General features: G+C 43.9%; 1 protein-coding gene and 1 long non-coding RNA gene across 2 annotated transcripts in view; both read left to right on the plus strand.

Annotated features, from left to right (window-relative positions):
- The window catches only part of LOC137604706 (uncharacterized), a 31,376-nt gene extending 15,139 nt beyond the window's left edge, over window positions 1-16,237 (plus strand). The window contains exons 2-3 of the long non-coding RNA XR_011037663.1: window positions 10,605-10,750; window positions 16,123-16,237. This is a non-coding gene — a long non-coding RNA (uncharacterized lncRNA). The remainder of the gene's footprint in view (window positions 1-10,604; window positions 10,751-16,122) is intronic.
- Window positions 16,238-16,290: 53 nt separating this feature from the next.
- arhgef49 (Rho guanine nucleotide exchange factor 49) overlaps window positions 16,291-26,796 on the plus strand; it is a 34,252-nt gene continuing 23,746 nt past the window's right edge. The window contains exon 1 of the mRNA XM_068328433.1: window positions 16,291-17,825. Coding sequence (XP_068184534.1) covers window positions 16,291-17,825 — 1,535 coding nt within the window. The remainder of the gene's footprint in view (window positions 17,826-26,796) is intronic.

The raw sequence follows: 26,796 nt of genomic DNA on the forward strand, positions 1-26,796 counted from the left end.
GAGTATAACCGCATGCCGAATGATGTTTTTGCAATAGTCCATCTTTATGAGGATGATGCTTACCATTTTTGGTGACCAGAATTTTTCTGTCCATGCTTTGGTATCTTGATGGTGTGTTGGTCTTAAGCAGGATGGAGTAGGAGTGTCTGGAGAGGCTTGAAATTTTTCTAATTCAAATTTTAACAAAAACTTTATTAGTCCCCAAGGGACAATTGAAAGCATGTAAAGCAGGATAGGTGTAAAACATACAGTGTAAATGTAAACAGTGTAAACATAAACAATAAACATTAATAATTAAACAAGAAAATATAAATATAAATCTGAGGCTGTGGTTCTCGTCTGGAAAAGGGTGATGTGCCCTCTTCAGGTTTGTGGAGAGTCCTTGCCCCAAGTGGAGGAGTTTAAGTATCTTGGGGTCTTGTTCACGAGTGAGGGAGAATGGAACGTGAGATTGACAGACGGATTGGTGCAGCTTCTGCAGTGATGCAGTCGCTGTATAGGTCCGTTGTGGTGAAGAAGGAGCTGAGTCGTAAGACGAAGCTCTCGATTTACCGGTTAATCTACATTCCTACTCTCACCTATGGTCATGAGCTTTGGGTAATTACAGAAAGGACAAGATCCCGGATAAAAGCGGCTGAAAGGAGTTTCCTCCGTAGAGTGGCTGGGCGCACCCGTAAAGATAGGGTGAGGAGCTCAATCACCGGGGAGGAGCTTGGAGTAGAGCTGCTGCTCCTCCGCCTCGAGCAGAGCCAGCTGAGGTGGCTCGGGCATCTGTTCCGGATGCCTCCTGGACGCCTCCCTGGGGAAGTGTTCCGGGTATGTCCTACCGAAGGAGACCTCGAGGAACAACTAGGTCACACTGGAGGCACTATGTCTCTCGGCTGGCCTGGGAACGCCTCGGGCTCACCCCGGAGTAGCTGGAGGAGGTGTCTGGGGAGAGGAAAGTATGGGCATCCGTGCTGAGACTGTTGCCCCCGCGACCCGGTCCCAGATAAGCTGTTGATGATGGATGGGTGGATGGATATAAATCTGAAAACAATATTTGTTAAATAATAATTCAAAACCTAGTAAGTGCAAATCCTAGTTAGTTTAGAACCTAATTTGTTTAAAACCTAATGGGTTAGTTAGTTAGTTAGTTAGTTAGTTAGTTAGTTAGTTAGTTAGTTCAGAAACAAGTTTAGTTTAAAACCTAGTTAGTTATTACAAACCTAGTTAATTTAAAAACCTAGTTTTTTATTTTAAAAAACTAGTTAGTTCAAAAACCTAGTTAGTTCAAAATCTAGTGGGTTAATTAAAAACCCAGTTAGTTTAAAAACATAGTTAGTTCAAAAACTAGTTAGTTTAAAAGAATCAAGAGAATCAGAGTCTTTATTTGTCATGCTGACACACGTTTACACATGTTTACACACGAAATATGTCTCTGAAGGCCCCAGCAAGCCCGGTCGATAAATAAGATAAAATAAGATAAATAGGATAAATTGAAAAGGTGAAAGAGCACCCACACCTGAAAGGGGCATTAAAAACGTGTGGATATCCTGACTGGACCTTCGTGAAAGCTCACACAAGATCCAGAAAGGAGAACAACCCAGTGAGGATGGAAGAAAGAAGAGCAAGAGCAATGGTATAGTGATCCCGTATGTGTCTGGAGTGTCTGAAAAGCTGAGGAGGATCTTTAACAAACACAAGGTCCCTGTGTATTTTAAACCGGGAAACACCCTCTGACAAAGACTAGTCCACCCAAAAGACCCCACACCACACAGTCAGAAGAGCAATCTGGTGTATGCAGTTAAATGCAGCGAGGAATGCTCAGATGTCTATATAGGGGAAACCAAACAACCACTACACAGACGCATGGCTCAACACAGAAGAGCCAACACATCAGGACAGGACTCAGCAGTCTTCCTTCACCTCAAGGAAGAGGGACAGTCATTTCAGGACACTGATGTTCAGATCTTGGACAGGGAAGATAAATGGTTTGAGAGAGGAGTGAAAGAGGCCATCCACGTCAAAGTGGAGAAGCCATCTCTGAATAGAGGCGGTGGTCTGCGACATCACCTTTTTCCCATTTATAATCATGTCCTTTCGAAACTCCCAAAAAGATTGTCTCAGCGGATTGACCCAGGTGATGGGTTTCATGCTAATGACCCTCATTAGCATATAGAGGTGTAACTCACATCTCAACGACCCCCTTTGACACCCCCACCTAGTTAGATTAAAATCTAGTTAGTTCAAAACCTAGTTCTACAGAGCGCTGTAAACAGCCCAGGTGTGGCTCCACTGCAGACATCCAGCCTGGCTCCATACACTAGTGGTTCCTTCAGTAACCAGAACAGAGAGTCAGAGCTTTTTCCTGGACTGTTTTTAAGTAGGACCCATGACTTAAAAACACTATGATAGAAACGAGGCAAACCATTTAACTTTAGAAATTTAGAATCCATTAAAAACAGTGCAGCATCCAGCCACAAGTTACTCACACATCTGATTATGTAGCTGGCTACCTCTCTCCACGTCAAGAAGAAGAAGAAGAATTTTTATTTTTATAAAAACACTAATCACACTCAATTATTTTAAATTTTTACATAATATGAAAGTGCTAAAGTGCTTCAAAGTACAAAAATCATAAATAAAAATAAATAAAAGTAATACAATTTAAAAATCAGTGCATTACATCAAGAAATTTGCAAATGTAAGTTGATTATTAACTAATGTGCATAGGATATTTTTGTGGCACCAGATGTTTTTAAAACTGTCCAATAGGGTTGAGCCGAGTACTCGTTTCAGACGAGTATCCGGTACGAGTAAAACTTGTCAATGGTCGTGCTGGTTCATTTATTCATTTATTTTCCTAACTGCTTCATCCGCTTGCGCGGGTCACGGGGAACTGGAGCCTATCCCAGCTAGCATAGCTCAAGGAAAATCCTCAGAACTGACCGTCTTCACGCCAGTCACACACAGCGCCCGCCCTTCCCTACAGAGGCACTTACAGGGACACTGCCCCACACGCACACACAGACATTGACTGATCTCTCTGTGCGTGGCTTCACTGGAACTCATTTTGCTCTTCTTAGGTTTTCTTCTGCTTGCCTCTATTTCGGTCTATTTAAGGTTACTTGGTGAACTTGTTTGTTTTGTTTTGTTGCACGTACGCGGTGCGTTTAACCAATCATCTGAAAATTGCTCGTCGCATCACTCTCTGCCTCCTGTTACATAGTGCACACGCACACACACATGCTCTCTATGTATATCTCTCTGTCTCCCTCACACACCTTAATAATCTTTGTTTAACTTTGTGAGAAAAAAAATAGCCAGCACATTATGTGGTAAAAATACATAAATAATTGAAAGAAACAGTTTGATCATAAAAATAAAAACATTTAAAATGTAAAAAAAATTAGAAACTTGTGTTGAATATGACAATTCTTGTTCATGCATACTTTGTAGTTCATAATTTCCTATTGCATGCGTTGTATTCATTAATGCACTTCATGTTCTAAGTTCATAAAAAAACTTGTTCAGTAAATAGTTCTCTTACTTTTGTGATCAAAAACATTGATTTGATTCTCAATTTTGAGGCTGTTCTGTAAATAGTTTTAAAATAAACAATAAATATAGCAACTCCTGATCAATCCATATCAATTTGTCTTAAAATAATGTACCGATTTATGCCCCACCTATTTCCGGTCAAACTACACCCACTTCTGGCCGAAGCCTCGCCCATTCCGAGTACAAATACGGATACAGATAATTTAGATGGTTGAACGGAAACAGTTAAAGATAGTGGTGTACTCACTCATCCCTAGTATCCAGGTACTTTGTTATTTTATGAAAACCAGACTCAACATTGGACAGAGGACTGTCCAGCTCTCCAAACAGGGGACTGATGTGGACCTCCAGGAAAGGATCTTTGTTGTCCGGCACTGTTCCTTTACTGTAATCCAGTAAGAGGCTTCTTTCCCTCCCAGAGAGTCTTTGCCTCCACCATTCTAGCACCCACTGAACCACCCTGGTGGACTGGATGTTCAGCAGGGAACTCACAGCCTGGGCATCTGCCAACGATAGCTCGGCGTTTTCCACCAGGTCTTGGAGGGTCAGAGTTCTGGTTCTGCAAAGTGCTGTCAACAGCCCACCGGTGGCCCCACCGCAGACATCTGGCCTGGCTCCATACACTAGTGGTTCATTCAATAACCAGAACAGAGAGTCAGAGCTTTTTCCTGGACTGCTTTTAAAAAGGGCCCATGACTAAAAAACACCATGATAAAAAGGGGGCAAACCATTTAACTTTAGAAATTTGGAATCAATTAAAAACAGTGCAGCATGCAGCCCCAAGTTACTCACACGTCTGAAATAGCAGCTGGCCACTTCTGTCCACATCAGATCTGCTGGTCTGGTCAGAAATTTCTGATGAACTGTAATCTGAACATGGCTGTTCTACTAGCCAGGTGGATGAGGCCCTGTCTCACCCCTCCTCTCTTGATTAAAGCAACACTCCCTGAGGCACCCGATGTAGCCCATCCCAGAAAAACTCAACAAGTTTAGTCTGGATCCGGGCTAAAAAAACCTGATGGAGGATTCATGCAGGTCAAGCAGCGCCACAGTGGGAGGCCACCAGGTTTTTGAGGACTAAAACTCTGTAGGACATCCGAGGGAGTAACCATTTCCATTTTTTAAGTTTCCTTTCTATCTTATCAATGACGCCCTCCCAGTTCTTCCTGGTTGTTGTCTCATTTCCCAGATGCACACCGAGATATTTAAGACCATCGGTCTTCCAACATAACCTTTGAGGAAGAACCGGGAGGCCAACATGCCATTCACCTGCAGCAAGGGCTTCGCTTTTGCTCCAGTTCACTGTTGCAGTGGTTAGAACGTTAAATACATTTGTTAAAACAACTAAAACAACAACATCTCTCTGATTTTTTGTAAGAACAATTACATCATCAGTGTAACCAGATAAAATAATGCTCTCCTTAAAACCAGGTAAAACCAAACCGTTGATGCTTTTGGGGATCTTACAGAGAAAGGGTTCCAGAGAAAGTGCATAGAGCATCCCACACAAAGCACAACCCTGCCAGATGCCCCGGTGCACCCTGAAGGGAGCGCACAAACTGCCGTTAAACTTCAGTATACTCTCAACTTCACTGTACAACACCGAGATCTTAGCAATAAAACCGGTGCTGAACCCAAACTTCCCCGGTTTTACAGAGGAAGCTGTGCTCAACAGAGTCAAAAGACTTCTCCTGATCCAATGAAATGAGACCAGTATTAATACCCAATGAGCTGGAAACCTCCAAAAATGTAGCCACAATAGGGGACAAGCCAGTGTCTTATTGTGCCAGTCCCAAGCCCGGATAAATACAAAAGGTTGTGTCAGGAAGGGCGTCCGACGTAAAACTTGCCAAATCAAACATGTGAATCAAATCTATGTCTTCCATCGGTTGAGGCTCGGATTAACAACGGTGCTGTTCACCTACAGGGTGCCAGTGGAAATTACACTACTGTTGGTCGAAGAAGGAGAGGAGGAAAGTGTGTTCGTAGGAAGAGAAAGAAGAGGAACGCCAAGAGTATAGGAGTGAGAGTAGGGACGTTGAATATTGGAACAATGTCAGGAGTTGGTTGACATGATGCAGAGGAGGAAGGTAGACATACTGTGTGTCCAGGACACCAAGTGGAAAGGTAGCTAGGCTAGAAGTTTAGGAGCAGGGTTCAAGTTGTTCTATCATGGTGTAGATAGGAAGAGAAATGGAGGAGGAGTTATCTTGAAGGAGGAGTTTGTTAGGAATGTCCCGGAGGTAAAAAGAGTGTCAGATAGAGTGATGAGTCTGAAGCTAGAAATCGAAGGTGTGATGTTCAATGTTGTTAGTGGGTATGCTCCACAGGTAGGATGTCAGCTGGAGGAGAAGGAGAAATTCTGGTTGGACTTTGATGAAGTGATGCAGAGCATACCGAGAAGTGAGAGAGTTGTCGTTGGTGCAGACTTCAATGGACATGTTGGTGCAGGAAACAGGTGATGAGTAGGGGATGGGCAGGTTTGGTATCCAGGAGAGGAATGCAGAAGGACAGATGGTGGTTGACTTTGAAAAAAGGATGGAAATGGCTATAGTGAATACTTTGTTCCAGAAGAAGCAGGAACATAGTGTGACCTATAAGAGTGGAGGTAGGAGCACACAGGTAGACTACATCTTTTGTAGACGGTGTAACCTGAAGGAGATCAGTGACTGCAAAGTAGTGGTAGGCGAGACTGTATCCAAACAGCATTGGATGGTGGTGGATTGGGTTTGATAGTCTCAGACTTTCAAATGAATTACAGACTTTTTTGGTTTAGGGCTCAGTTGTAGCGAGGGATTAAAAATATATGCAACTCCACCTCCCCGGCCTGAGACTCGAGGGATCTGATAGTTTAAGTGACTAGGGAGAGTAGCTTTGTTTAGGGAAAACATACTCATCTTCACTTAGCCAGGTTTCCGTTAAACAGAATTAATCTATATGTTAATTTAATATAATGTCACTGTTTAGAACAGTTTTTAAAGGCAGGGATCCAATATTCGGGAGACCACATTTTATTTTATTTTTGTATTCTGAAGCTGTTGGAGTCTTGGTTTTGATTTTTATTAAGTTTTAATGTACAGTGGCTTTCCTCTGGACTTAATTTTACATGAATTAACTTTAAACAGTCGAGGGACAGACACAGTCTCTATAGTGTATACTGTATTTGGCAGTACAATAGGTAACAGTACAGTAGGTGACAGTACAGTGGGTGACCGTTCTAGGAGTGCAGAGACGTGTGTAAGACTGTGACTCTGCATCCCGGTCTCAACTCTGGGTCAGGGTTTTGGGTTGGAAATAAACATTGTAAGATTTTTGGACAGGAGAGCAGTGCCATTCCAAGTGAGATGTATGCCGTCTTTCCTAATGAGACCGGATTTTCTCCAGAAAGACTGCCAATTATCAACAAACTTTATGTCACTAGCAGGACACAACCTAGACAGCCAACAGTTGAGTGAAGACGTGTGTGTGTGTGTCCACATAAGGCTATCCTCAGCTTCATAGCGAACACATAACCAGTTACACATAAATTACTAAATCAGAACCATTGTCTGTTTTTTGGTGAATAAAAGCAGCTCCAGCTTTTCTCAGTGACCTGATAGCTGCATATGTATCCAAAGTGATGACACCGCTCATTAACTAACAGCCTCAGCCTTTATTTACAGCCTAATAGATATTCACTGTCAACAGTGAACTGGTGACAGTGACTCTGACTCTGACTCTGACTCTAAACCCTGCATGTGGAATAATCTAAGCGGAAATCAAAAGGTGAATTTATCACTCATTCCCAGCTTTGTGACAGACAAAGGATGGAGGCGGATATGCACGCACATACAAACAGAATGACAGAGAGAGAGAGAGAGAGAGAGAGAGAGAGAGAGAGAGAGAGAGAGAGAGAGAGAGAGAGATGTTTTAATCTTATTTACAGTTGTTTATGAGAATGAGTAAAGTACCATTTGATACTTCTGTCCTCCTTGTCACATATCTCGTCTCCACTGATATCTGTCCCATGCGTTTTTTTTCTCCAAAACAAATCTCCGCGTTCACCGGCCAGTCTCATTTTGTCTACACAATGAGCCACAAGTTACATTCAGCAGAATGAGTAAGCAGCTCCACACTTAGTGTAGAGAAATCAACACTTTCTCATGAAAAGCAAAAGTGAAAAACATGAGAAAAATAAGAGCAAAATAAATAGGTAGCAAAGTTATTGAAAGTTTAAAAAAGTTCCAGACTATGTCGATCTGTAGCGCGCGTGTTCATGGTGCATGTAAACAAAATGCCCGTGAACCCGAGGGGCGAGGGAAGGAGGGAGTGTTGATAGTGAGATGTCTGTAGGTTCTCAGTTATCCAGGTCATGGTTATCCAAAGCTGTTTAAATCAATCCACCGGACTTAGACGTTTCACCTCTCATCCAAGAGGCTTCTTCAAGAGAGCTCAGAGGCATGCTGATTAACACGGAGTGTTTCAGAACGGAAGTGATTTTAACCATATTCATTCAAAGATATTGAGCACCACGGATCACTTTGTGGCAAGACATTTCAAATACAGTGTAGTTGATATTTGACAGCTGATATTTCAAATACAGTGTAGTTGATATCTGACTCTGTCTTTGACTTGACTTTGAATGACATCAAGTAAAAAAAGCATAATATAGGACCTTTAAGTGTCACGGCTTGAGCACGACTGGCACGGGGAACCCAAAAGCATGACAGACAAACGGCCAGGTTAGGAGTCTCAGTGCAGGTTTAATAACGCAGGCAGAGGTCAGGTTCCAAATAATCAGTCTGATAGGCAGAGGTATCCAAAAACGACAGGCAAAAGGTAGAGTCCAGAATCCAGCAGGGTCAGGCACGAAACAATCAACAAACCAGGCAGACAAACCCGATGAGGAGCAGACAACAGAATGGGTCGAGAGAGCAGACGGGATTCATATACGGTAGTGATGTGATGCTGGGGATCGAAGCTCCGAAGCGTGTGCCGAACAGGAGAGGGGCGTTCCCGCAAAGCGCATATCGAGGCTTTCTTCATCGATGGGAGGAACGTCCGAAGCCTCGCTGCTGGTGAGGCTTCGGACGTATCTACGCTCCCATCTAGGGAACACCCCGCCACGCGGCCTATACCACGTGACTGATTCGGCAAGTGACACGGCCTCCAACAGCAATATTAAGCGATCACACTCCATTCAGAATGTGGTTGTTTGGTGGAGAGTTGTGGTTAGATAGTTTGGAGACAGTAATTTAGATAGCGTTATATATATTCTGGTGTACATAGGTATAGAGATTCAGGAAATGGAACCTGCCCCAGTGGAGAAAATGTTGTTTCTAAATAAAAACCAATGATGTCACCAAGTATAATCACTGGCTATACCTCAAGGTTACAAAAATACAATCACTGTCCCAACCCCAACCACCCTCCCCTCACTGTACATGTTTATTTGGACATGAGGAAAAAGAAGATAATCACTTTCCATAGTGCTGGTGTATGTGTAATACAAACAAGAAAACCTTGGTTTGGGAACACTGTTTGGGAACAAATCTGAATTCGACCAAAAAATGTGGAACTTTTGTTGTCTTAGAAGTCAAACAAAATTTGGAAGTTGAACGCAAAACAAACGCCTTTTTCTCGCCACCAGGTGTGCGAAAAGTCTAGAGAAAATGTGACGATAATGTGCTTTTTATTTTAGTTTACTGTATTCAATAATTTTCCACTTAATTTGCGTTCCATTGCCTATGGTACGAGTTACGGTACCGGAAACTTCGGTCCCAAAGACGACGATAACTTGCATCTTGGGCTAACCAGATTTCTTTCTCATGTTTGCTTCTTTTACATTTCTTTGATGTTTCAATACTATACAATTTGATATATAAATGACATAACATGTTGAAAAGAGGTAATTTTCTAGCCTTGGTCTTGGAATGGATTAAGACCATTTAAATAATTTGAAATGGGAAAATTGTATTTGGAATTCAAACAAATCGCTATTCGAATAGCCTTCCGGAACAAATTGTGCTCGGAAACCGAGGTTTGCCTGTATATATTATATACTGTATATATATATTATATTATAATCACTAAACTATACAGTTTTGCATACTTCTTTATTTTTCTGACAGTTTTATTAACAGGCTTTCTGCAAAATGTCCACACTTCAAACTCATGCCAACTGATATTTTACCATCCAGCAGATATCGTACTAGAGCAAATGAAGCCTCATGAAGCTCCGAACCACCGTGAACCGATTTGGATGAAAGGCTTCAATGCTTCATGGGGCTTCATCTCCCCATCACTAATATACGGTCACCAAAGCAGGCAGGATTCGAAGGCTGGAGAGTCAGGGAGTCACTAAACAATCTGGCAGAGTACTGAGGGCTGAGCTGGGTATATGTAGTGTGGAGACACATTAGGGAGTGGCTGCAGGTGTGTGGAGAGACAGCAGGTGCAGGGAATGAACTGATAGAAGATGAGACAGGATCTGGAATGATATGAGTTGTTAGTGGCAGGAAAACAAACAGGAAAATCATAAGACAGAGACGTCACATTAAGTTTTATTTGAGGTGTGTTACAGCTGCTTTTATTAAGTGTCTGAATTGGATGGGGTGTTGATAAAGAATTCAATCTATCTCTAAATTTAATGTTAATAAATTTTCTTTCAAATCAAATTTTTATTTTTATTTATTTAATTTTGTTTGAAGTGCACCACACACATGCATGTGTGTGTATACATTGGGATTAGATTTTATGTTAGGATTCGGGTTAAGAGTTAGGATTAAGTTAGGGGTAGGGTTAAAGTTAGGGGTTAGGGTTCAGCTTTAGGGGTTAGGGTTAGGATTATAATTAGGGGAGACCCCTGAAGCCCCTGGTCTAATTTGGCCATTTTTTGGTACCTTTGAATTTTGTCTCTAAATACCAAATGGCAAAAATGTTTAACATAACAGAACAACTTCATCTATATGGAGAGCCAGTGGAGATCTGAACCTGTTGCTGCTCACGTTAGCACCACTGGGTTTGGTGTTAGGAACATAACTCATTGATATGTTATTCTCTTCTCTTTCTGCCTCTTGCAGCTCAGTGCCACATCTGTGTGGTTTGGTGGAAACTCCAGTCAGATTGCTGCTTGACGAGGACACCTATATGAGGAAAACGAGCCCTTTGGAATGGAAGCCAATGACCTGTGAGAAGAGAACTAGTACAGAAGCTTGATTAAAATGGGGTAAGTTTAGAAGAGGAGACGGCATGCTGCCAGCAGCTGCAGGAACTGTTGGCATTATCTGTTAACCTGATCTCTACAACACAATGATGACTGTTAGGTAACCTGTGTACAGAGATGAGGGGAAACGTGATGGAAACAGACAGTGGCTCAGATAAACAGCAGTGTATTAATGACAAAACTACACACTAGAAATGTAAGGTTAGACACTTTGATGAACATGAAGGATTTTTTTGGTGATGGTCAATGCCAACGCTCCAGTGTAGTTCAGAATTTTTTTGCTGTTGTGCATTGGTTTAAAAGGTCCTGTGCAATGTAACAAGAAAGTCTCCACAATCCTGTTGTTCTGCGATGCAGCCTTCAAGGTATTTTCCCAGTGTTTCTGAAGGTAGCTTCTGTTGAAGTCATGTTTTATTAATGTAAAAATTACAACTAAAACAAGGCAGTCAGAGTGCAACATCCCGCGACACCCCTGAATTCAACATTTTACTCTGACCTACATATTTTTTGTGCCTCTGGCTTCCTGAAAATGTTGCTTTTTGTTTTCTGATTATATATCATCCGGTTTCAGAGATGTGCACCTTAAAAGGTATACAGTGCGCTGTCGTTCCTTGCGGTTAATGCATCCCAGGAACCACACCCCAGATAGCCCGCCACATATTTGCCACGAATCCGTGAACCGGGCCTGGAACGGAGTCCAGTTGCACAACGCGACGGACCCGGAGCAGGCAAGGCCCGCGGACCCAAACCAGATCAGGCGCGGAGCCAAACCGGATCCATTCATAAAGCAGCTGACCCGGATCGGACCCGTTCCAGAACCGTTCATGAAGCGGCTGACCCGGCACGGACCCGTTACGGAGCCGTTCATGAAGCGCTTCGTCTGGCCCAGATCCTTTATACAAAATGGCTTAATTGGCCATAACTAGCAACAGAAATATCCAACATCAACGTTGTTCTGAAAAAGCTTGAATACTTCCCTTAACCAGTCTGCCCTTATTAATACTGTAAAAGGAAAAATGAAACGCAACCATGAATTGTACCCAAAGCATTTTACACTGCCACGTCTCTCTGGGAAATCAGTTACAAAAGAATATTATTGATAATCATGATAGGAAGACATGAAAACCAAACATGACAACATTGCTTTAAGTTGGAGATTGTGGGTCCTCATCTTAAGTACGAGGATACCTCTGGAGTTCCCCCTGTCAGCTGCGAGGTTGAACCAGCAAATCGCACGTCTGATTATGTCTTCAGTCCCAATACAGCAGTGTCTCTTTTATAGCATCTGAAATCACACAAACACTTTCACACAAAATTCCATGAACTCAGACACCAGTTTTAAAAAGATCTGCATAACCATTGGCTTATCAAGTGACATTTTGCTGCCTGACATTAGCCCCCATTTGCATTTTTGACAAAACTCAGCAAATCTCATGTTTGAAGAGTGAATTTAAATCTATAGCCAGATACTTGTTGGTTTAACTCAGAGTAAATGCTGAAAACATGTTGTTCTAATTTTCTCTTGTTGCGGCTGATGAATGACCAAATGACGATTCAGCCGCTGCAGCGCGGGCTAAACATCGTATCTCTGCACACCGATCGACACTTAGTCATATTTGAGTGCCCGTAAACGGAGACAATAATACAGATTACCAAAATGTCAAATGCATTCACATTACCGTACGTCCAAAGGCGTTCAAAGCGTTCAGGTGAGTGGCATTAATTATTAATTTATGAAGACACACCCATAGTGCCACTCCTCCCACCACAAGACAATACCAACACACGCACAATCAAGTCTCCTGTAAATTGGTCTAAACTCATGGATGACTTCTACAACTCTTTTACTCGCTCTGACATGACAGCGCCACACACACCTGAACTGAATTTATTCTAATGTGGTCCTTCAGGACTGAATTCAACTCGCTGAGCAAGGCATGTAGCTAATGTTCAGATCTCCCCACCTCCCAGAAATAAAAACATCGTCCAAAATTTTAAAGTTAACTTCAGCTAGTTCCATTAATAACTTTGAGAATCTCTCAAGCTAACGTTGATGCTAGCTCTGTACCTTCAGCAAGCCTAACTTACCATAATTGAACATTTCAGAAACAACAAAACAAGTGGCCTTTATCGTTACGATATCCGACTTGCGCAGGAGGAATAATAAGCGGAGCGGAGTATATATCTATTTTCTTTATTGGACACTCGCACAGCAATCATGCCGCACTAGACCTGTCAAGCCCATCACATTTACTTACACATACAACAGAACTACTTTCGCTCACAACAGGAAGTACCAAAATAAGAGCGTCACATACTTATGCTTAACATCTATAATGAATATAATTTTGCCAGTAAGAAGAAAGTACATATTAGATATATTTGAGTAGCGTCTACTTACAGAATTTACCTTGTTCAGCATCGTCCTCATCCGGCGGAGAAAGGTGAATACGTAATACAGTCATCCAGGCTCGTATTGTATTGACCAATCACAGAACCCCTGCATGTCCCAGTCCGACACAGAACTGGCGTTGGCGTCTTGGGCGAGGAACATGAATGAATGAATAATAAATTTATAAACTTTATAACTGTCAAGCATAAACGCCTATTTGACGTGGAGCCGTTGTATGTCAGAAAATAGCCGGTTTTCGTCACAGGGGTACGTCCCCCGGATAGAAGTCTCCCTGCTCCAACACACCTGATCGTTTGAATGAGGATCAGGTGTGTTGGAGCTCATCATCGATCAGCTAATCATCATCATCGGTATCAGGTGCTATCTTGATAGGGGCATCCGCTCTGCGTATCTGCTGTATGGCGGTGCGCTGCCAACCGGGCCGTTTCCAATGAGCTTCCACCAATGAGTGAGCCGCCGAGGCGGAGCTGCCCATGTTAAGGGCAGATCTGCCCCAGCGTCGGGTGCAATGTGGGATAACTTTCACGCAAATGATCAACAAATTGTTTGTGTGTCCTTGTTCACACACACCTGCTGCTCATCAACTGCGCCTTCCTTAAATTACCTGTGTCAGTAGTGTTGCTCCACCTTGTGTAAAAACCACAACACTGCACGCAACCGGCCCAGCTCCTGTGCACGTTCCCGAAACGACTGAGACGGGCAGATTCGCAAGGCATCCGCTTTGCGGATTCGCCCGGCCTCTGTACGAAACCCGCTATATGACGGTGCACTGCCCGCAACTGCTGTTTCCTGTGCGAGCGGGTGATCCGCTGAGGTGGAACTGCGCGTGTTAAAGGCGGATCTGCCTGGCATCGGGTGCTATGTGGGACGCGAGTAACAAATTCCGCGATAGAGCGATAAAGTATTCATCTCATTATTTACGGTAATTTAAACGTTTATGAAACCTCCCCATACTGATATTAAACGACCTTCTATCTCAGTGACGTGTGGTGAGGTTCATGGCTGGTGAGGCACCGGTTTCATCGTAATTAGAACACATGAACATACCATACTGTGTAGCTTATTCACAATTTAATAAGCAACAGTGAGTGGGTTATTTTTGAAGTCTCATAGCAGAATTATTTTCACATACAAATACAAATATTTCACATATTTGTAACACGCAAATAAGCACATTTAATTAAAGAAAACCTTATGTTGTTGCCTACATGTTTGTTTATATGTTACGTTTACTTATAAATGAAGTCCATGCGCCACTCCTACTGAACAAAAGCAGCGAAAAAAAATGGAGTTTAGATATGTAATCCTCCATTTTTATAGTAAGGCAAGGCGAGCAGAAAACAGATGAATGGCTGTAGTTTATTGTCACTTCGTCTACGGCCGAGGAAGAGGAATCCTTGACCGAAACTCTTTTGGGACCACCAGCGTCCCCTACCATGAGGCGCGAGAACTGCTGGCCTCATCTAGTGCCTTTTTACAGCAGTTTCAGGACCGCTCAACTCAAGAAAGACGGTACACACATGCAGTTGTTGACAAAAAAAACCACTCTACATTATATTAAATTATCTAAATTATGGAAATTTACTTCATAGAGCAAACGTCTTTGAACAATTTAATAGCGACATATAGAAAGATACCATTACGTCTCATTGTATAGCATGCCAGCACTGCTAGTCGAGCCATTGCACAATCTATGGTGAGGCTTGGCTGGCTGGTGCTTCACCACAGGTCTCTTCTCCGTATTTATAGTAGATGTAAAAATTCAGCGATTTTGAGTGAAAAGAACCTAAAATTGGTGATGTTAAATAGAAAATAACCCACAATGTAATTACAGTACTTTCATGGAGACGTTCACCAACATGGAGAGTGAAGATAATTCAGGTCAGGTTGAAAGTTAGAGCAATAATGATGACTATAGACTACCTGTCAGAAAACTCTGTCACAACCTGATGTTAATTTACATATATTTTTTATTGACAAGGTTGTCCCCCCCAAGAATGTCAACAGTGCACAAGCAGACTTGTTAATGTTGAGGTGTGTAAATACATGTCATAAAACCCACACAGTTCACATGAAATAAATGATTCATGTCCTATTGGACGCTGTTTTCTTCAGACCCCCTGTCATCATGTCTGGACATGGTGATTTAAAGCTCCGCTGGCAAGGCTGAATTATTTCCCAGTTAGCTACAGCTACAGGCAGTAAGATGGCAGTAAGATGGAAAGGGGCATGCTGGAAAGCATTCAGCCTGTTACTTTAGCGCATAAGAATTAAACCCAAATTGAAAGCATAAATCCCTTTTTCTCTAAGCACGCGGGACACTGGCGTCGTGCCCGGAGTGTCCCCCGCCTCACGCCCTATACCAGCTGGGATAGGCACCACACACACACACACACACACACACACACACACACACACACACACACACACACACACACACACACACACACACACACACACACACACACACACACACACACACACACACACACACACACACACACACACAAAAGTGTCTGCTGTGCAAGATAACAGGAAACCCTGTAAAATTAATGGTTTTCAGTCAAGATGAAACAACACTAGATGTCAAGATGCAGTTTCTGAATTGTCTTGAGAGCTTAAATGGAGTGATTCCAAATTTGAAGGTTGATAATAATGATTATTTATTCATGTGCCACATTACAGAAACATTTACTAAAATTAATGTAAAATGTGTATTACCTGATGCTGAAGATAACAGTTCAACCCAGGAAAGATGGACTTGCTATTTTAAATTTTAAAAATGATCCAGAATCGTCTTCTGTAATGTCAAGCCAATAAAGTCACAGAGCTGCTCCTTCATTGTGACTTAATGAAGACATAATTACACCTCGTTCTTCCATGCTCACTCTGATGCAGTTGTCTGCTTGAATGCTTCTTCTCTGCGATTATATAATTGTCTCTTCTGCTCTCGCTAATGCAGGCTGCAGATCTTCAGACCTGCTGACTGGGTGTCTGACAGCCCCTTGCTCAGTCCACAGCCATGCCAGACGTGAAGCCTCCACAGCCATATAACTACCCCCCCACCTCATTCGTCACAGCCTCTGCTGGCTCTCCTGCTGGCTGCACTTCTCTCCACCTCATCTTGGACATGGAGCCATGTATCGCCAACCTCCCCCTGTCCCCAGACCTGTCCACCTTGCCTCAACACCGACCTAGTGGCCCTCACTATCCAGGCCTGCAGGGGCCTCCTTTCCCTCTCATGGCTAGGTGTAACAGCAGTACTCTTCTCACCAACCTGGGGCTGAGATACTGTACCAACAGACAGGGTCCTGTTAGTGTGTGGCCAGGGCAGGGACCAGACCTGGGCTCCTGCATCCATACAGGAAGCAATGGAAGCAGACCTTACAGAAGTATGGAGAACCTGAACTGGAACACACGGACATATTCTGGTATGTATGGTTTGAGTGCTGACCCTCACAGAGATGTTGACAGTGAGTTGATTTTACAATACACCTCTACGAGCCAATGGTGTGGCGAGGCTCCAGATGGCTCTGTGGTGGGGAGCCGTGGACTGGTACCAACCTCAGAGAGTCTGGTGTTCTACCCACGATGTAGGATGCCCAAGAAGGATCTGCTGCTCTTCCCTCAAGTGTTGTTTCCAAGTGGCACCGATGAATGGGAAGCAAGAAAAGGCTTGAGGGACAAACTCCGACTACAGAGTGCTCGGTCATCAGTGGAGCCTCTAAAGACACACCCCCTTCGGCCTCAGGAAACCCCAGGGGCTGCACCCACTGAACGAGAGGATATGCATCATGGGAGTTCAACAGCTGCTGGGTCCAAGACACTGTGCACAATGCGTATGACCACCCCTGAGGACATCAAGCAAGAGGTCCTGAGGCGCTTGCAACTCCGGCGCCAGAACAGCAGTCCTAACCTAGCTCTACACAGCTCCACGTCCAACCCAAGAGTGGTCAAAACATCCTACACAACAGACAACATCGCAGGGAACAATAATCAATCACATGCTGCACCTGAGCATTGCAGAGATCCCGTGGGACATTTACACATTCCTACATTTGAGGAGTTTAAGAGAATGAGGCAGAAAGGGGGAGAACAGAGCAATGGTTCTACAGCCAGTTCTGGGGAATCTAAAACACTTAAAGAAGGAGAAACGCCAGACAGTAATACATGTCCTTCTCATAAAACTGTCTCTCAACTACACTCTGGTGGAGGAACCAGAGAGCAACAAGAAACCATGGAGGAGGTTAAAATCACAGGCAGCAGTGGTGAAGCCCTGCAGACCAACACCTCCTCATACAGACCTCCCATCAACACCATGTGCAGTACCACCACTGCAGGTCCCACCTCCTCCTCCATCTCCATGACCAGCACCTTCTCTCCAATTCGCACAGGCCCATCTCCTCGTCCACCCCTGCAAGCCCCGGCCAGTTCAGCCCAAAGCAAAGTCTCTGCAGAGTGTGGAGATGATGGAAGTAACAGGCGACGGAGCAGCAGCCTGGAGCCAGCTGTTTCTGTTCCCTTCCCACCGGAAAACTGGGAACGGCCCTCCAGCTGTTGCCCTACACTCCTTCTGGAGGGCACGGACCTGTCCAGCTATGGAGCCAAGATCTATAGGATGAAGGACGGCCTCATTGGATCTGCCATGGACCTCATTAAGAAGAGGTTAGTCTGGTAATGGTGTGTGTTTGTAATTGTCAGTGGTGTTCAGATCCTTAACTTCGTAAAACTATAAACATAAAAATACCTACATCCACACTTAAATTATTTTCTGTTTGTATGTTGTGCTTTTCTATTACGTAATTTTGTCAAAATGAAAGTGTAATTGTGAGTGTGAGTGGGTAGAAACATTTCAACTACATGGTTAACAGAAACTCGTCTTTCATTGTGCAAACACAAATTATCATTTTGCCGCTGACTTTCATTATTTTATCAGCCACATTTTTCCTTCATTAAAGTGAGATGTTAATTTAATCCTTAAATTTTATTCATTGATGTGTTATGACCAATACACGTACATTGAAGGCAGCAGTAGCTCAGTCCCCTAATTCTTCGGCTGAGGACTGGAGGATATCCGGAGAGTAGCCGGTTCGATTCTCATGTGGACTGAAAAAACCTGGAGAATAGCAGAGACAGTAGAGGGGTGTCAATCCACCTCCTGAGCACTGCCGAGGTGCCCTTGAGCAAGGCACCATCCCCCACAAGCCGCCCATAGGGCGCACCAGTGAGGAGCTGCCCGCCACTCTACCCCTTACTATCTACCTGTATGCCGTACAGGCCCCTTGTTTGTGTTTTAGGGCCTGTACCATATACATTTGTGTGTGTTGGAATAGACTGGAGTGGAGAAAGTAATTTCAGTACAGGGATTATAAAATTTTCTTCTCTTCTTCTACATTAAATCAGTGCTAACTGGTGGACAAGCTCTGTAATAGGATGACAGTCACCCAGTTTCCAAAACAAAACCTCTAATCATTCTGCATTGGCACTAGGGAACTGTCAAGTATGTTATATTCCAGGTCCATTTTGATCAATAAACATTGTTTGACATACAGCTCACCTTTGTGATGGTTAGATGAGATATAAGGATCTTTTTTTAATTTAGTTTGGGGGTTTTTTCCTACATGTTAATAGAACAAACTTCACACCATCATATTTACAATATCAACAACATCCAAAAATAAAAGGGCTGACGGGGAGAAGCGAATAGGCTTGTGAAATTCCCATCCCCCAGAATCAACAAACATCTCTCTTATATGTTGTCAACAAACTCAGACATTAAATGTTTTCCAACCAGTTCATCCATTGAATTTTGGCAGACGTTCATACTCTTACCCACTTTTTCCCAGATATAACTTAAGAGCATAACCAGGTTTACATTCTTCCTTGGAACAACAATGTTAACATCATATTGTCACGAGAGGCAGGATATGGACCCAAGTGCAGGACACCAAAAGCGAATCTTCCATCTATGATTTATTCAAAACTGAAACAATTCTCCAGACAGGCAAGAAACATAACAGACTTCCAGGAACCAAACAAGAGAAACGACCCAGCACCTAGCTCTCATTGAACTAGGCTTAAAAAGCCTCATCATGATAACCCCAATGAAGTTCAGGTGTGAACGATCACAATGGGGGTGTGGATGAGTCTCAGGTGTGGAGCCGTGGCTCCACCCACCAGCCTGGCCTCTTCTTGCCACATGCCAGAACTGCCATGCCAAACCGTGACCGTACCCCCTCCTCAATGGACGGCCCCCGACATCCCAAAAAACGGTCCCAAGGAGGGTCAGGGTCGTGCCCCCGAACCAAATGGAGTCCAGGCCCAGGGTCAGGAACAGGTTCTGGAATATGGTGGGATCCAAGTGCAGGAACAGGAGCGGGCTGGGGTGCAGGAACAGGAGCGGGCTGGGGTGCAGGAACAGGAGCGGGCTGGGTGCAGGAACAGGAGCGGACTGGGGTGCAGGAACAGGAGCAGGCTCAGGAACAGAACCGGACTCTGGTGCCGGAACAAACTCTGGCGCGGGGACGGGAGCAAGCTGGCGTCCGGGCGTGGGGACCAGAACAGGCTGAGTTTGGGACGCGGCGACCTGAGCAGGCACTGGAACAGGCTCGAAATCAAGCAGAGAAGGTGGAGCTGGAATTCCAGCATATGCTGCCAGCCATGCCCAGGGGACTCTTCCCCAGTGTCTCCACTCGGTAGCCTGTTCTGGATTCCAGGACTTGCTGCTGGTCAGGGCAGCAAGATAGTTGGTGTCTCCTGGGTCCTGTTGTGGCTGGTCCGTTCTGTCACGAGAGGCGGGATATGGACTCAAGTGCAGGACACCAAAAGCGAATCTTCCATCCGTGATTTATTCAAAACTGAAAGAATTCTCCAGACAGGAGAGAAACATAACAGGCTTCCAGGAATCAAACAATAAAAATTAACCAGCACCTAGCTCTCATTGAGCTAGGCTTAAAAAGCCTCATCATGATAACCCCAATGAAGTTCAGGTGTGAACGATCAGAACGGGAGTGTAGATGAGTCTCAGGTGTGGAGTCGTGGCTCCACCCACCAGCCTGGCCTCTCCCTGCCACACACCAGAACTGCCACGCCAAACCGAGACAGTACCCCCCTTCTCAAGGGTAGGCCCCCGACATCCCAAAAACGGTCCCAAGTCAAAATAAGAAGTTGACTTTCCCAGTGATCTTCTTAAGAATGTCATGATCATATTAACCTCTTTCAGCCGACAGTGTTTATCCAAGAATTAACCAGTTTGTTACAGACACTTTAAAAGTTACACATGCTATCATATTGTCAAAAGATATCAACATGCTCTTTAAAGTCTCGAACTTCATGTAATCCCTCCAAGCAGAGATCCATGTTTTTTTGTTCATTAATCCATGTTTCTGACATTGATGATGTTGAATGGTTTTTCAACTGTTCCATGTAATACTTGATGTGTCCAAAATTGTTGTAGAGCTCCCAATATTGAAGTGATTCTGTTTTACAGATCTTTAGTGTAGTAACAACTCTTGTTCATCTTTATTGCTCGTATTTCACCAACTCCTCTGCACTCCTTGTAGAAAGCTTTATCTTTCAATGAACGAGTCAGCAGACGTCATATGTGTTTGGATGTATTTACTTTGCTCTCTCTCCGCTGTCAACCCAACCTCACATAACTTCCAGGTTACGCCAAGCGGGCACAAGTGGTATAACACTAAACATCAGTACATCCCCCCTTTTAGCAAGTGACCCACATCTTCACTTTTAGGGGTGAACTGTATTAAACTAAAATTAGTCCCAAAATAATAATCACTCCCATCTTAATTAGGTATAAATAACTGCAATTTAACTCAACCTGAGTGACATCAAAACTATCTATATATCACCTGTTTCAGGAATAACAAACATGCAGTTAAACTTCTCCGCAAGATAACTACTTTTTCTCACAAGTCCAGTCTATCTGGAGGACGGGACGTCCTTCCCAACCTGGTCACTGTTACACCAGAGTGTGTCTGCCTTGGATCAGTGACTGTCCCATTTGAGCAGGGTAGATCTGTCTCAGGGATCACTGAAAGGTGAGCTCTGTTTCTCCTTAAGATCCCATGTTCTATTTCCACGTTGTAAGACCTTGGTGTTGAAGCTGGACCCTGGACAGTAGCTGTGGTCTGCTCTGTTCTAATCCACACTCTCTGTCCTGGAACCAGAACCGGCAAGTCTTTTGTCTTGTGTCTCAAGTTGAATGACTTTTTCTGTTTCTCTTTTATTTCTTTGTCTTTTTGTCTGAAAGCCTTGAGGTTTGGCCATGCTGGTTTCAATGCCTGTGAAGTGGTTGGAACCGATATTCTTATCCTCCTCCCCGTCAGCAGTTGTGCTGGACTTAGTCTGTGAGCTAGTGGCGTAGCTCTGTAGGCTAAGAGTGGTTTCTGAGCGTCTTTGCTTTTGTCGAGTAGCCGTTTGACTGTGCGGACAGCTCTCTCCGCTTCCCCGTTGCTCTGTGGGTATCGAGGACTGCTGGTCGTGAGACTGAATCCATAGTCCTTGGCGAAATTGTCAAAGTCTGCTGAAGCAAACTGTGGACCATTGTCAGTCACCAATAATTCAGGAACTCAAATCTGGCGAGGATCACTTTCAGTCGTTCCACAGCCGTTGAAGTTGTTAAAGTTGGGAGGTTTGCTATCTCGATATATCGTGAGTAGTAATCTACCACCACGATGTAATGGCCATTCTTCCACTGAAGGATATCAGCTGCCACTTTCTGCCATGGTCATGCTGGTAGGGGTGTGGTCATCAAAGGTTCAGTCTTCGTCTGTAGATACTGGCAGCAGATTTAACACCTTTCCACAATCTCTTTGATTTGTCGTGTTATCCCTGGCCACCATAGGGATTTTTGTGCTCTTGCTACACACTTTGTCACACCCTGATGGCCTTCGTGCAGTTTTTCCAACATTTCTCTCTGCATGCCTTAGCGATCAGAATCCTCACACCTTTGAGAAGCAGGCCCTCCGCCATGTGAAAAACATTCCTTTCCGACCAGAATGGCAGAAGACGCTCAGGTACGCTTCTCCTGTGAGGGGGCCAGCCATTCACCGTGTATGTTTTCAGGTGCTTACAAATGCTGTCTGTGCTCTGGGCTTCCCTGATATGAGCTAGCTTACTGTCAGTGGCAGGCAGATGTTCTAAAATGTGATCAATGTAGGCACAGCATTCCTTTTCCAAGCTGCTGTTGGCCTCTCTGGTCTCTAGTCCTTGGGGAGCTCTTGAGAGGGCGTCAGCAGTGACAAGTTGTTTGCCCGGAACATGTATGATTCTGTAGTTGAATCTCAACAGTCTTAGTCTGAATCTGAGAATTCTTGGAGGTAGGTCATCTAATGACCGGGAGCCCAACAGTGAGATTAAAGGTTTATGGTCAGTTCTCACTGTGAAGTCCAAGCCAAGCAGGTATGTGCTGAGTCGCTCACAGGTCCATGTTACTGCCAGCGCTTCTTTTTCAATCTCTGCGTACTGGACCTCTGTGGGTGTCAGGCTCCGTGATATGTAAATCACCGGTCTCCACTCGCCGTCTTTTTGCTGCTGCATGAGGACTGCCCCAAGCCCATATGAGGATGCATCTGTTGATACCATTGTCTCCAGTTTAGGACTGTATTGTGCAAGGACTGGAGGTGAACTTAGCTCCTTTTTAATCTGCTCAATGGCTGTTTTCTGCTGTGCATCCCAAGTCCATATGCTGTCGCTTTTTTAACAGATCACGTAGGGGTTTTGAAAGGGCTGGTAGGCTGGGTGAAAACTTGCCTACATAATTTGCCATGCCCATGAAACGGCGGACTTCTTCCACATTGCGAGGTTCAGGCATTGTTCCAATGGCGCTGATTTTGTCTTGGTCAGCCTCAATTCCTGTTGCACTTATGTTATGTCCCAGGAATTTCACTTTCTCCATTGCAAATTCACATTTTTCATTGAGGGTAAGGCCTGCTTTTTCACACTTTTTAAGTACCTGATGCAGCCTTTCATCATGTTCCACCCTATCCTTTCCATAGACCAGGATATCATCCGCATGACACAGAGCACCCTTTGTCCCTGCGATGATCTGGGAGATCCTCAGCTGAAAATGCTCAGGTGCGGATGAGATACCAAAAGGTAACCGCTGAATGCAGTATCTTCCAAAGGTGGTTATAAAAGTTGTCAAAGGCTGTGACTCGTCGTGCAGAGGAACCTGCCAGAAACCAGATGTTGCATCTAATTTTGAAAATACTTTTGCCCCTTCTAGCTGTGCTAGTGTCTCATCCACTGCAGGTTAATATGTGTCTCTCCCTGCAGACACTGTCATTGAGTCTGGTGAGGTCCACACAAATTCTTGGTTTTTTATTTGGTTTAGGAACCACAACCATCCCTGCGCACCATTCGATTGGCTCCTGAATTTTTCTTATTACTCCCAATCTTTCCATCCTGTCTAGCTCTTCTTTAACTTTGTCCTTTAGGTAGTGGGACTGTACGTGGGGCTGAGAGGGCATAAGGAACTGCTCCCTCTTTCATTCTTATCTTGTAGCTTCCTTGCAACTTTCCAAGCCCTGAAAACACTTTTGGGATCCTAGCCTTGTACTGATGGCTATTCTGCTGGTTCTCCTCCTGGACTGAAGCTACTTGTTGAATCAGGTTCAGTTTTATTAAAGCGGGGAGTCCCATCAGTGGCATCACCAGGTTTGGTACGACATACACGTTCTGCTTTGTTTCCTTTTTGTCAGTTTTCATATGTGCTGTTACTATGCCTAAAACCTGTAGTGGGCTGTTATCAGGACCTTTAGCCCTTTTAGGTGGTTTCATCAACCTGCCGTCCCGTTTTCTGGAATACATGGAAGCTGGGATGGCTGTAACTGAAGCTCCTGAGTCCAGTTTGAACCAAATCCGCACTCCATTCAGGCTAATTTCTTTTAACCATGCCACCTCGGTGTCTCCTGTGTTAACCATCCCCATGAATGCTATGTCATTTTCTGAATCACTATCCACGATAGCTTCCACTCTTTGTGATGACCTGCAGACTGCAGCGAAATGTCCCTTTTTTCTGCACCTTAGACACTCTGCTTCTTTGGCTGGGCACTGTTTCCAGGGATGTTGTGGAGTTTTACCACACCTCTTACATTTCCCGCATGGTTCACATAATTTGGTTTGAATGTTGACTGCTCTGGTCTGCGTGGAGGAGTTTGTCTATATTTTGTTCTTCCTTTGCCTGCATTTATGGCATCCACATTTGCACTTTTAATTTCTGAGTGTTCTGGTTTGAGCAACTGCTGTTGTTTCTTTACTTCTTCCTGCTGCCTGACCTGTGTTATTGTATTTGCCAGCGTCAGCTTGGGGTCTAACTGAAGTCTCTCGGACAACCTGGAGTCTCTTATCCCGACTACTATCCGGGTCTCTTATCATTTCCTCTTTTAAATCACCAAATCTGCATTGCTCTGCCAGTTTATGCACATCTGTGATAAAGTTCTCTGCTGATTCACCTTGTTGCTGCTGTCTGCTATTAAACTTAGCACGTTCATATATCACGTTGTGCTTGCCAACAAAATGTTCATCAAATGCTTTTCTCACGTCTGCATAGATCGCCTTCTGTTGTTCCGTGAGTGGCAATGTACCGAGGATGTCATCGCTCTTTTCGCCCATAACATAAAGGAGAGAGTTTACTTGGTAATCTTCTGCTTTTCCATTCAAACCTGATGCTTGTCTGAATCTCTCGAACCGTCTTATCCATTGCGGCCACGAGCTGGGCTCCTCAAAGGTGAACTTACCAGGAGGTGCAATTGTAAATATCTGATCCATCCTTCTCTCCTCTCTCAATCCGCTCCACGGTGTCTTGTTGCTCGCTGTTAGCTGCGTAGCTTTAGCCTAGCCACCGCGCTCGCCAGGTAAACAATTCCAACGGAATTTCCACCGCACTATTACGGACCTTTCTCCTCTTAACACCACTCCCCTGCACCTACTTTATACTCACAGTAGGTATCCCACTTCTGACACCATGTAGAAGGCTTTATCTTTCAATGAACGAGTCAGCAGACGTCATATGCGTTTGGATGTATTTACTTTGCTCTCTCTCCGCTGTCAACCCAACCTTACATAACTTCCAGGTTATGCCAAGCGGGCACAAGTGGTATAACACTAAACATCAGCACACTCCTGATCACCATTGTTTTCATCTGTTCCACAGAAAGCTCCTTTGTTTTGGTGAAGATCCTGCAGTTGTTTGTCCAGGTGTTGTTGATCAGCCCATTGTTCTTCATATGTTAAGCTTTTTTACCAGCATTTGCATTTTTTTAAACTTAATCACGTTTTTTTATTTATTTATTCAGTTTATTTTCTTCTTTCCAGGCATGTTATTACAACAGGTTTTACATTCAACATTGTTGAAACATCAGCAACATCACCCGAAAAGAAAAAAAAGGGTTGACGGGTAGAAGCCATTGGCTTGTGAAGTTCCCGTCCCCTAAATCTCTCTCATTACAGCACATTGTCAATTAATACATACTTTGCATGTCACAATTCAAATTCAATTATTTTTATTCTGATACGCTTTTGTTTTGATCCATCCATTGAGTCCAATAGTTGTGCATCTTTGCACACCTCTTTATCAGTTCTTGAGTCCTAATTTTGAGTCCTAATTTTGTTAGTGTTCATTTTGTTATTCTTTTCAAGGGTTGTTTCTTGTCAAATTATTTATTAATCGCCATTGGAAAGACTTGCTTTGTGTGGCTGAGTAGTTGTTGTTGCTTTCTGTGCCTTCCACACTCCTAATCACTGGCGTCAGCATCACGGTTTCTGGCCTTCACATCCATATGTTTTCCCCATTTCTCCAGCTTCTCCAGCTTTTGGTTGATATCCTCCTTGAGCCGAGCATTGGACTCCTCATGCCGGTCACTCATCCTGGCTATGGTTTCATTCAGCATGATGGCCATAGCCTCCTTCTACACCCTGGCCGTTGCCTCTGCTGCTCGATCAGAATCCTCTTGTGCTTTGGTCTGTTGTAATCCCATTTTTCTCAGCTTGCGGTGCAGCATAAAAATACCAAACCCCAGTGCTGTTATCCCGATTGTCATGGTGGTGAAGATGTACACATCCTCGACGTCCTCCACATCCAGTGGGGCCAGACACATAGTTTTGAAAGTATCCCAGCTGTCCAGCATGTAGCCAGCCAAGAAAGTCCCATCTGGGCAGTGGCGCTCACTAGTTCCTACAGGTCTGGTAGAAAAATTTTTGTCGATCGCGTTAAGTCACTAGCTCAGCAGATTCATCTTGGTTAGCAGTTTTTGTATGATGATATAGAATAGTTTTAATTATGGTGTTGTATTTTTGGAATGGAACTTTACTCAAAACCAAATTTCAAATTTATTTTAGCAGATGTAAAGTCAGGTGTGATGTGTGATGGAAGAATTTCAGCTAGAATTAAGGGAAAGGTGTACAAAACTGTGATGAGACCAGCGATGTTGTTAGGTCTAGAGACAGTGTCACTGAAGAAAAGACAGTAGGCAGAGCTGGAGGTAGCAGAAATGAAGATGCTGAGGTTCTCTTTGGGAGTGACCACGAAGGATATGATCAGGAATGAGTACATCAGAGGGACAGCACATGTTAGAGATTTTGGAGATAAAGTCAGAGAGGCCAGATTGAGATGGTT

Source organism: Antennarius striatus, chromosome 12 (assembly GCF_040054535.1).
Source record: "Antennarius striatus isolate MH-2024 chromosome 12, ASM4005453v1, whole genome shotgun sequence".
Lineage (NCBI taxonomy): Eukaryota > Metazoa > Chordata > Actinopteri > Lophiiformes > Antennariidae > Antennarius > Antennarius striatus.